The sequence below is a fragment of the Grammomys surdaster genome, unplaced genomic scaffold, assembly GCF_004785775.1.
Source record: "Grammomys surdaster isolate TR1022 unplaced genomic scaffold, NIH_TR_1.0 171, whole genome shotgun sequence".
Lineage (NCBI taxonomy): Eukaryota > Metazoa > Chordata > Mammalia > Rodentia > Muridae > Grammomys > Grammomys surdaster.
This window is the reverse complement of record NW_021604619.1, coordinates 2,633,942-2,646,288: the sequence shown is the minus strand read 5'-3', so window position 1 is coordinate 2,646,288 and position 12,347 is coordinate 2,633,942. Positions and strand designations below refer to the sequence as shown.

Below are 12,347 nucleotides of genomic sequence, written 5' to 3'. Positions count from 1 at the left end.
TGAACGCCAGTTGAGTTCACTCTTCTTCACTTGACAAAATACAGCTATTACTAAGTGAACTGTTGATTTGATTCTGGAACCTCAAGGGATAGCAATCACGAGGAAAATACGCTTGCCTGCTCTCTTAGTAGGAAGATATACTGACTACACCGTCCTCCTCAAAGCAAAAATGGTAGTATGGAAAGGGAGGCTTTTGATCATTGTTCTCTGAAATTCCCTTTTGTTCCGGCTATTTCAAGTATTTAGATGCCTCTGTCTCCCTTAGGAAGACTGTACAGGAAACTGCTGCCTCAGACAGAAATGAAGTTCTCTGTTAGGAATGAAAGCATCTTTTATAGAGCTAACTTCATTCATCTTTTATATCTGATAAAAACAAAATTATGTCCTAAATATGTAACATGATACTCAAAATATTTTTGCAAGGAAATTATAAATTTGGTTAGAGTTATAGACCAGAACACAAAATTCTGAAACCACAGTGTTGTTGAAGGGCCATGTGTGCCAGAAGGGAGGATTTGTGAAAAGCAGTGACCTAAAATGTACAGGCAGCTGGTTGCATGACCCAGTACTAAAGTGCTTGCCTGGTATGTGTGAGCCCTTGGTTGTGTCCTCAGTACAGCATAAGATTAAAAATTCAACTTTGTGTGATGATGGCATTTTCATGAGATATAATCGAATCTATGTGAAATACTGTATTAGAATTAAGAGAGGCTTCTGTCTATCTTCTGCACTTGAGTGTACCTTTGAAGGCGTGTCTTTCACTTATGAGTACATTTTATAAAATTTCACATAAAAAGCCCTTATTTATATTTGATAGTTAGTTATTAAAGTTATTCCAAATTACTTACTTTAAAATATTACAAAACAAAATTCTAAAGTAAACCTACACTTCAGTTTTAGAAATAAAAGTATTAGAAAATAAGATTATAGTATATTGCTTATACTTACTGAGAATATATTTATTGAATTACTTAATTAAATTAAAATAGGAAAATGTAGTTTCTACTGTGTTACTTAAAAAGTATAGCTAGTCAACGCAGCTTATAGTAGTTTCCTCGGGATTTTTTTTTAAATTAAGACTCATCTTCAATAAATATTTATTAGTAATTCTGGGTATCTTTAAACTTTACTATTTATATTGTCTTTCTCTTGATTGTAGATTAGTTTACTCTTGAATACATCCTCTAGAGAATATCTAAAAATACTAAGAACTGCTTAAAGTAAAAACGTTTTGCATTCTGAGCTTATCAACACTTTTTATTCTAGTAAAATTGAATTGTGGACACTAATATGTTTCCATAGTGTATAATATACTATTTATTTATTAAACATCATGATCACTAGTTTTAATAAGGGGATATAAAGTAGCTCCTGATTAGAGAATATATTATATTTTCTATTATTTAATGTTTTTTAATGTTTCAAATAAGCATAGAGTTAAATTTCTTAAGCACCATGCTTTGAAAAACTAATGTAAATTCTCTCTTTTAAAATACTTCTTCACATTCCTTTCTGCTCTTTTGACCTCTTCTCCTCTCCTAGATAAATGATGTACATTGTGTTGTGAGGATGTAGCATTAAATAGTGGTTGGATTAAAAGAACTCCACTCTAAAGAAGCTTGTAAAACAGGAGTCAGGACTTCCGGAGTCTAGGTTTTGACAGGTCATAGCCTGTCTGAGCCTAATGCCCACCCTTGCACAGGTGGAGAGTTGAGCTATAAATATATTGGAAAGTTTTATGTGGTCTCTGAGACTCTTGTCCCCACTAAAATTCTCAGTCTATGAAACTAAACAGAATAATAATGGAATAAGAAATATTTATCAACATAATATGAATATTAAAAAAATTTAAACTTGAATGTACATCATTTGTAATTCTAATAAGCTAATTAACCAATTGCCCTATCAATACTAAGTCTATTATTAACAAGTTGGAAAAATTCAAATAAGTTTTATTGCAAAAGGAGTGTAGTAACTAGTGCTGTGTGCAACCCTTATGACTAGCCAAGGCCAGCATGCAGGTCCTATATGAGCGCCTCCTCAGAAGAACACAGCCAAGAACTCAGAACGACACGTGTCTAGGTATGTTTACAAATAGGTTAATTAAATAATCTCTTTCAATTAAACTTTGTAAACAGCAGAGTGTATTCCTAGCATTTTTATTTAAGAGCTAATGTATATAATCAATTTGGTTTGCAGATAAATTTCGAGTGCTTTAATTGATTTTTAATGTTGAAGTTTTTATTTAGAAGTGAAAATGATAGTGTGAAGATCTCTTTGGCTTTCCACATATTTTAGCTTTTTCAAGACCATCTACTACATCACCAAAATATGCTTATTGAATGAAAATTGCCATTAAAGTCCTTAAAGTAATTTCATCTTTGGATGAAATCACATCCTTAGTGATGTGATTTAAAGACTGAGGCTGGTTTTGAGAGTTGGAGGGATAAACCCTTAGGATCGGTTTCATGGCTGTAGTCAATTTGCATGTTTTCATCATTCTAGGCTTAAGAAAATGATACTAAATACCTGCTACCTAAATGTTATTATACTAAAAGAGGAGGTCTGGTTATCTGTTTTTATTTGTACTTTTCATATTATTTGTGTATAATTTTTGGATCACAGAAATCCGACTGCCTCTGCTTTTCAAGTGCTGAGATTCAAGGTGTGAGCCACCATGCATGGCCTCCATACTACATTTTAGCCTTGTTCTGCATAGCAATAGTTCCTAGTTTACTAACTTTCAGTAAATATACTGGAAGATTTTATGTGGTATTCTATAATGGCTACAGCTTTTAAAACTATGGCTAGCTGTTGAAATTTTCAAATGAAATGCAGTTGTGTTTTCAGTGTGTCAGATGAATGATTAATGAAATGAATGAAATGAAGATAGTGTCTGTCAGATGACTGCTGGCCGGGGCTTAAGATGCTTAACTGTCACTACACCTATTCCAAAGAGTCAGGTGTCCTAATCATAGTGTTACATTCTCAAATCAACTTACTTCAACAATTTATAGTATGAAATAACGGCCATTTGCAGCATATGTTAGCATTCTGTATAGTGTTTAAAATATACTTCTAGTTTAATTAGGGTACTGCCAGCCTGTCTGCTTAGCTTGTGAACAGTCTAGTTTTATAAAATGCTGCTTAATTGATTAAGGCTTCTCTTAAAATGGGGGGGTGGGGGTGGATCTTTATTTGTTGGGGAAAGACTTGACCTAAAACTAAAGCCTAAACTCAGGGAGTGAGGGCGTGGTGGCACACACCTTTAACTCCAGCCCTGAGAAAGCAGAGGCAAGCAGATCTCTGAGTGTGAGGCCAGCCTAGTCTAGAAAGCAGATTCCAGGACAGCCAGTGATACACAGAGAAACCCTGTTTCAAACAAAACAAACAAAACAAAATCCCCTAAAACATACAAAAGTCAGTTGTAAATAACATTTGAATGTGTAAACAGTCAGATCTAGAAAATGCCTGTTACCTGAATATATCTCTTACATTATAGCCCAGTTCTGATTACAAAAAATAATATGGGTTCTTTTGTTTTGTTTTTTTGTGGGGAATGGGTTTTTTTTTTTTGAAAAAAATGTTTTTAAAGAGACTTGTAACATAAGATAATTACATTATTTTCACCAGTATTTGGCCAAAGAGTGAAATAGGGAAATTTGTGTTGTATTTACATCAAAGAAGGAAAAGTAGCTTTATGAAAAGTGCTTAAGCTAGATGGAAGATCTCACTGAATAATTGCTTAAAAAACAGCCCAAAGTTCAGAGACCGTGTAAACTAGAATTCCATTGTTATCAACCATTAACTCGAAACCTCATATATGCACGTGTGTTCATTACTTCAAAAACATGGAAGAATATGTTCTAGATTATAACCTTGGACAGTAGGAGAAACAGATGTCATCAAGATAATAGAATAAGATAATGGGTATAATTTTACATTTCTATTAATTGCTATATCATAATATAGCATTTAGAAAGAAAAATATAATTAAAACTAATTTTTAAAGTGAAATAAAACTCTGTAAGTGATTCTGAAACCATTGTAATTAAGTTTAGCAGTTCAATTCTGCCTTCACTACGTGTTAAAGATGTCTGTGGGTCAGGAGGTGGCTCAGTGGTTAAAGTGCTTGCTACAAAAGGATGAAGCCTGAGTTCGGATTCCTGTTACTGAGGGAAAAGCCAGGGGCAACTGCTTGTACCTGGATCCCAAGCAGTGTGGGTATGGAGACTGGAGAACCCCTGTGGTTTGCTGCTACAGGGAGCTCTGATTCAGTGAGAGACTGTTGCAAAGAATAATGTGGCAAGCAAGATCAGGAAGACAGTCCAGCATTGGCCCTTTGTTTACACACAAGAATGTTTCCCTGAAGTAGCTCACTAGCTATAATGAATATTTGGACTCTCAGAGAGAAACATTATAAAAGAGTATCCAATTTTTATGTTTATCTTCTGAAATGGGATGATGGGCTGAACATCCTAAATCTAATTTTAATGATTTCTTTTCTTCTGTGGTAGGAAAGATGATGAGCAGTCTAAAAGTAGATGTTGGTGTATGAAATTTATGCAGGGTTTGCTGCTGGGTTTTTGTTTTTAACTTAACATTTGAAGCCATTGATGTTTCTGACAGTGAAATTAGTTGGGAAATCTGAGCTAAAGACTTCATTGCAGCATATCATAGGATGTATCTTTCCTTTGTGTGAGAATGTTTTTTTTTAAAGAGTTCATTTTAGTTGTATTTTTCTAGTTAAAAACTAAAAATATTTAAAGTTTATATTTGAGATGTTAATGTAATTCTCTTCATTTAAAAATAACTAATCTTTATGTTGTTAGTTTCAGTATTTCCCTGTTGATATTATCATTTTAATTATAAATTTCTTAACATGCTTCGTGTTTATTTAAGTAAATCATAATTATAAGACCAAAAATCACCTTACTTGTTACTATCTAATATCCTGTTAAATCGGGATTAACTTTTTATTGCAAAAGATTTTGTCCTTCATATAATATCAAAGATAGTTTTCAGAGCTAATACTGAAATCTATCCTCTAATTAGTTTTTACTCCTTTCAGAGGAAATGGATGTAGAAGCCCGTCTCACTGAGCTGTGTGAAGAAGTTAAGGTATTTGTAGCTTATTTGTTAATACTCATTCTTTGATTTGTATTTTCTATTCTTAATATTTGTCTAAGAAAATATAATTACTTATCCTTTTTTAAAATGCAAAGATAAATTGGATATTCATGGTAAAACCACAGATTAGATGGTCAAAAGCCTCAACATAATGATAACTTTTGCTTTGAAAAGTTTATTTTGTACATAAAGAACAATTAACTGATCAAATGTATACTTTCCTTCTGTGGTTTTATTTAAGTAATTTCTGGACAGGTTTTTAAAACACTTGTGTAGTCTTGTTACATAATTTTTTTTCATCTGATGACCTTTGGTTAATATGTAAAGAAATGGTTCCTGTGACACTCTTAAAACACTTTCTCATCTTTGGTTCTCATCTGCCCCTCTTCCCACACTGCCCTGTCTATCCTGCATCTGTCTCATCTGCCCCTTTTCCCACACTGCCCTATCTATCCTGCATCTGGGCCCTCTTGCCAGCCCTCCTGCGGGACAGTTCTTTAAAATGACAGTTTACTACAACAGACTAGTTATATACCTCATGCCGCTTTTCTAGCTCATTCTTACAATCACATTGGATACCTAAGTGCCCTAACTGTTAGGTTCGCTGTAAATCCACTCCTCACTGGCTGTGTCAGTGGGAAAAATCAGAGCCATGAGTCACATGAAACTTTACATTTGGTTTGGAGCATATGTCTATGTTTCAGTGAAAACTAGATTCTCTTTGAGAATGATCTCTTTAATAATTCTAAGTGTACAGAATGTAAAAGGATGTGATTTTATGTAGTATCACAAGGCTTCTTTATAATTCAGATGACCATTTTCTTTAAAAAGTTTTCAGTGTAGGGCTGAAGAGGTGGCTGAGCAGTTTAGAACTCTGGCTGTTCCTCCCGAGGACTGGAAGTTCTATTCCCAGCACTTACAGAGCAATTTACATTGATCTGTGACGCCAGTCCTAAGGGATCCAATTCCCTCTTCTGCCTCCATGGGCACTGAACTCATGTGTACATATATGTGCAGGCAAAAGCACTCGTCTACATAAGATGAAGGTTTAGATTACAAACAAATATATAACAATTGTTCTTTAATAGTTACACAAAGGACAATATTCATTTTAAAACAATTATAAAAATATGGACTCAATATAGAAAAATCTAGCCTTTTGGAGATTAAAGGGTTAGGTTTGGTTTGGTTTCGTTAGGTTTTGGTCTTTTAGTATTAAATCTCTTCATTCCCATTCCATTCTTTTGGCTGATTTTTATTCATATTACAGCTGCCCTTATATTTTCCTCATATATCATTCAAGGAGAACCTCCATCTGTCTTATCTCCCCTAAGTCCCTCCTCTCAGCATCAAGCACTAACGGGCATGGTGCTGAGCCTCCTTTTAAATCCCGCTTCTCTGTAACTCTGACATATGAGATCTTCACTGTGCTGTCACAACTGTCCCTTCTTCAGGCAGCAGAGTTAGCTCTCTTGCAGAGTCAGGATGACGAGTCTGCATCTTATGTTCCAGTATACACTGAATACAGTCCATGTCAGTCAGCTCCTGATAGGTGTCCCTGACTTTCCCTCCACTCACCGTCCATTCCAGCTGAGCAGCCTCCATTTCCATGGTGGCAACTCCTATGTCTTCTTTTCACGATTTTAATGTCTTGTTTTTATATATATATATTACAATATGGGCTAACTCACTGAAATTATGTCAGTATCTATGAGTTAAATAAGAAATCATTATTCAGCTATTCTCTCTGAGCTGTTTTCTCAGGACATACTTACCTTCACGGTGATGTTCTCAGTAGTGTTGTGATGAGATCCGACTCAGTAATTCTCGGGAAACAGTGAGGCTGTTTGTCCTTTTTGTTTTAGAAAGTAGAAAACCCTGATGAACTGGCAGAACTTATCAACATGAACCTTGCACAGCTTTGCTCTCTTCTCATGGCTTTATGGGGACAGTTTCTGGAAGCTATAACACTGCATGAAGAATTAAGAGTGCTATTAGCACAGGAACACCATACTCTGAGGGTAAGGAAAGAAATGTAGTACTTTTAGTGAGTATTATGTATGCTTAGGAATTTCTTATATAATATGTAGATAAGTCAGAAGAGAGACTTCACTGTGTTACTGTTTGATTCTAAAGCCAACTAAGAAACTCTGCTACTAAGAAAACCACCTAAAAGTAAATAAAACATGAATATATGTGATTTGAGATAGCTCCTGGAACCCAAAAGCAGGAGGTAAAAATCAGTAACTCCTTTCTGAAGGTCTTTCTTTTATTTTAACTTTGGTTTTACATTTCCTTCCCTAGTCTTTCATGAGACTATGTATTAGGAATTTTGCAAGGTAAAGAAAATATAGATATATTTGCTATAGATCTACTATGGCCCTTATTCATAAAGTTTATAAAACTATTTTATTATATAGCATATACTCGTTATTAAATTCTGTATGAATCAGATCCTGTACTGTGTGTATATCCTCTTGTATGCTACCTTTTTTCTAGCTACCAGTTGTTTTTCTCTTGTAATATGCACCATTCATGCATATATATATATATATATTTGTTCTGTTGATAGACATTTAAATTCCTCCTTTGTTTTGTAACTGTTACAATCCAAGAACAGTTTCCCTGAAGGGGACCTTTATCCCTTCTTCATATAGTACAGTATGTATTTCCCAAGATTCGGAACACTTAATCCATCACAGTAAGCAACTTTAGACATTCTTATACTGATACAATAATGTTTAGTATATGGACTGTCTTAATTAAATTTTTGTTGGTATTATAAAGTATCCAGAGAGAGACCGCATAAGAAAGAAAAGGTTTATTTTGACTTAAGGTTCCAGAGAGGATTCAGTCTACCATGGCTGGGAAAGCGTGGTATTAGGAACATGAGGCCTGCTGCTTATGTTGCATTAGCAGTCTGGAGGCAGGGAGGGGGGGCAGGATGGGGAGGAGAGTGAGAGAGCGAGAGAGCGAGAGAGCGAGAGAGCGAGAGAGAGAGAGAGAGAGAGAGAGAGAGAGAGAGAGAGAGAGGAAAAGAAGAGCAGTAAGTGGAGCCAGACTAGAAACTACAATACTTCATTTTCTAAAGGGTCTATGACCTTCCAACAGTGTCACCATCTAGTGGCCATGTGTTCAAGCATATGAGCTACAGGGGACATTTCACTCAAGCTACAACATGGCCTATATGTAAATTTGACCAATTGTCATGTCCTATTTGACAGCCTAACTCCTGCCCCTATTTTCAGGATCAAACTCAGATTCACACATCACATTCAGTTTTAACGGCCCTTTAAATTTATTTAATGTGTAATTCTCCTTATGTCTTTACCTTTTGGGACTGATTGTGTTTTGCAGAGTATTGGCCACTAGTTGCATAGAGTCCCCTCAGTTTGGTCTGTTCTTCCTAGTAAATAGAGTAGAATGACACAGCGTAAGTAGGGATGTTGTATTTCATTTCTTTTTCATAGTTTGATAAATGATATTTTTCTAAGAAGTTTTTCTGTTCTGTCTATATTTTTAAATTTACTATTACCAAATAACAGAATTCCCTTTTTTAATATCTGTAAGATCTATAATGTTTTCCACCATTCGTGACTAATATTTTTATGCCCATATCTTTTTCTGAATTGGCCTTAAAGAGAAAGTGTCTCATTTTATTAGTATTTTTAGTGGACTTTTTTTTGTGTTGTTGTTTCTCTCTTTGCTGTGTTTTGTTTTCTGTCTTGTTACTATATTTTAGTAAGTAGGATTGTCATACTGGAAACTTTTTAGGGTTCTTCCTTAGAAGTTCTTTAGTAAAGATCAGTCACTTCTAAAAGGCTTAACATGAGATTTCACAGTGGATAAAGTAGCGTAATTGCAGTAGTCACCTTACTAATGATTTTTAGCTTAGTGTAGTAATTTAAAATGAATAGCTCAATAAATGCACTGTGTTTCTTCCAAGCAATTTTCATTAACAATTTTACCACCAAGACCTTGAGCAGTGATGAATTTTAGTAGAAATGCAGCCAGCTCCCTGTGGTGTGGTGTGGTGTGGTGTGGTGTGGTGTGGTGTGGTGTGGTGTGGTGTGGTGTGGTGTGGTGTGGTACGGTGTGGTACTAACTCTAATGAACTAAAGCCTTTTTCTTGCTGCTCTTTGGAAATGAGGACTTTAGTGCCAGCCTTCCTCCTCAGGGCCATCACTGCATCCTAATCCTGGTTTTCTTGATAGCCATTCTGACTGGAATGTGATGAAATCACAAAGCCACCAGGACTGGGGATGTTTGACACTTGTTTCACATGTTCATTGACTTTTGAGAACTTGGTTTTCAAATAGTTCACTAATTGGTTGATGTAGACTCAGAAGCTGCTACGTTTTCTTTCATGTGCAAAATGTAGATTTTCAGTTGTGGGAGTGGGGATAGGGAGAGAGGTGAGGGTGAGATGGAGGAGATTTTAAAGGGAGTGGTGGGGAAAGTGTGGGTAAGGGGAACCTAAGTGGGAGTTATCTAATGGGAAGAGTGGGAGATGTCATGCGTGTGTGACAGCTCTGAAGACATTGCTCTGTGTGCCGTCCTTAAATATTTTATTATTTAAGAGGAAAATCAACACAAAAATCCCTTGATCCTAGGCAAGGATAAGAAGATAAGTAATTCTTAATACAGGTTGATAGGAAATAAGTCTGTTTGAATGTTACTCTTTATAAAGCTCGCAAATAATTTAGCACACAGAAGATACCCTTCAAAATATATTTAAAACTTTTTTAATTAATTAATTTATTTAATGTGTGTGAGTAAATTGTCTGTGTCTTCAGATACACCAGAAGAGAGGATCAGATCTCATTACAGATGGTTGTGAGCCACCGTGTGGTTGCTGGGAATTGAACTCAGAACCTCTGGAAGAGCACTCAGTGCACTTAACCTCTGAACCATCTCTCCTGCCCAATTTAAAACTTTTTAATAGAGAAAAGTTCAATAGTTTTGACAAATGACTGTCACTACCTTCTGAACCCTAGTATAGTTTGTGGAAAGAAAATGATAGCAAAGGTTGGAGACAACTTTACAACATACTTTATGGAGATCAAGCTATCGTGAATAGAAACAAAAATATAAATGTAAATACTCAAATCCTTTGAGAAAGAATAAAAAAGGGAGACAGAGATCAGATTTGTAGCTCCTAAATGCTAGGAGCTAGAGAGATGGATAAGAACACTTGTGCAAGCACAAGGATCTGACTTCAAAAGCACAGCACCATGGAAAATGTCAGACATGGCTATGCATGCCTGTAATCCCAGCATTGGAGGGTATCTTAGTGTTTTACTGCTGTGCACAGACACCATGACCAAGGCAACTCTTAAAAGGACAACATTTAATTAGGGCTGGCTTACAGGTTCAGAGGTTCAGTCCATTATCATCAAGGTGGGAGCATGGCAACGCCCAGGCAAGAATGGTGCAGGAGGAACTGAAAGTTCTACATCTTCCTCTGATGGCAGCTAGGAGAAGACTGGCTCCCACGTGGTTAGAGGAGAGTCTTAAAGCCCATGCCTACAGTGACACACTTCTAATAACAAGGCCACACCTACTCTAACAAGGCCACACATCCTAATAGTGCCATTCCCTGGGCCAAGCATATTCAAACCACAATATAGGATGAAATTAGATGGAACCTGAAAGCCTCTTGGTCAGGCAGCCTAGCTAAAATGGTGAGTTTCTCATTCAGTGAGAGACCATTTTTCAAAGGAGCAATAGAAGAAGACAGAATATCTTCTTACACTTGCATATTCATTAAATGACAAAGATAAATTTTAGCATTATACTCTAGCTTCCGTTTCCATGCCCTAATTCTAATACCAAAATAACCCATATTTTAACTCCTAAAGGAAAAAAACTATAATGAGAAATGCTGTATGCCTTGCTTTGTAGTGTATCACAAAAACTGTGGCAGTTATAGCTTTGATTGACTTCTGGTTTCCATTTATTCAATTCAGCATGAACTTATTAAACTACCTTTCACATTCTGAAAGGTCTATAATAACCAAAGTAGCTCAAAAGTTGTACAGTATTTGTTCAGGGAAAGCCAGCATAGGGAAGGGCGTAGTTTTATGATGTATTCACTGGTAACAACATTGTACTAGGTCAGAGAGGTGAACTTCTAATAAGAAGTCTCTTACTCTTTCTCGGGCTCCCTCCCTTGCTCCCCTGTTCTTATACTTACTCTGGATCTGGGTATTGAGCCCAGAGCCTTGAGTGTGTTGGCAAGTGTTCTCCCACAGAGTTGCATCCACAGTTCCTAGTGATATCTGTTGTATTACAATGTTCATATTGTAAGATGACCAGAGATTTATATTTAACCAGAGATTTTATATTTAACGTTACTTATCAATTATTTAATGTTAATATTAAATGTTATTATAGCTTGTGCCCAGAATATTATTAGTCCAGTACTAAACATATCATGGTATGTAGTTTGAAGACTTGAAATGCTGAAGTTTGTACATATACTTACCAGTGCTGACTTATTTTAGTCTCTTTGACTTGTGTCAGTCTCAGTTGAACTGGGCATTTCCTTTTTAGGGTTGATGGTCAAAGTTTTTGACAATCATATAAGGATGAATTATCCCCCAACCTGTGTAAACAATTAGTTCTGTTGTGTCTGATGTTATAAATAACATTTATGTCAATATAATATTGTCAGAATGCCTAGTTATATTTGGATTTCAAATAAGTAGCATATAATAGGGTTGTATCCATATAGAAATAAGCATATCCAATGTATTCCTATGTAATTGCATACTAAAGCATCAGAGAACTTATCCTTGTCTTTGTATCTTTAAATCAAGTATGCCTGCTACAGAAAACACAACCTAGAAAACTAGTTTTGAGTCCATTTTCTTTATATGGAGCCTGTGGTAAACATTTGGTCTTACTGGGCTTATAATTTTGCAATTCTAACCATCAACAAGGGAACTCCAATTTCATACGGTGTTCCATGGTTCCATAACTTAGCAGAGAGAGTCCTTGCCTAGTGTACACGGGCTCTGGGTTGTGTGACGGTCATCGCAGCAAAACTTCAAAAGGAAAGAGGAAGGGTAGAACTGGGGCTAGAAATGGGGCAAGGGTTATAATTGGACTTTAAACAGCTAAACTTGTTGGAGCATGTCTGTGACCTCAGTACTCAGGAGGCTGTGAGAAACTTACAAACTTAAGAGCAATCTGGGTTTGGTAAGACTTTGTCT

General features: G+C 35.8%; 1 protein-coding gene across 1 annotated transcript in view; it reads left to right on the top strand.

Annotated features, from left to right (window-relative positions):
* Fam135a (family with sequence similarity 135 member A) overlaps positions 1–12,347 on the top strand; it is an 84,572-nt gene that overhangs the window by 39,286 nt on the left and 32,939 nt on the right. Inside the window, exons 11-13 of the mRNA XM_028767238.1 lie at positions 2,005–2,082; positions 5,072–5,121; positions 6,996–7,151. Of these exons, the coding sequence (XP_028623071.1) occupies positions 2,005–2,082; positions 5,072–5,121; positions 6,996–7,151 (284 nt within the window). The remainder of the gene's footprint in view (positions 1–2,004; positions 2,083–5,071; positions 5,122–6,995; positions 7,152–12,347) is intronic.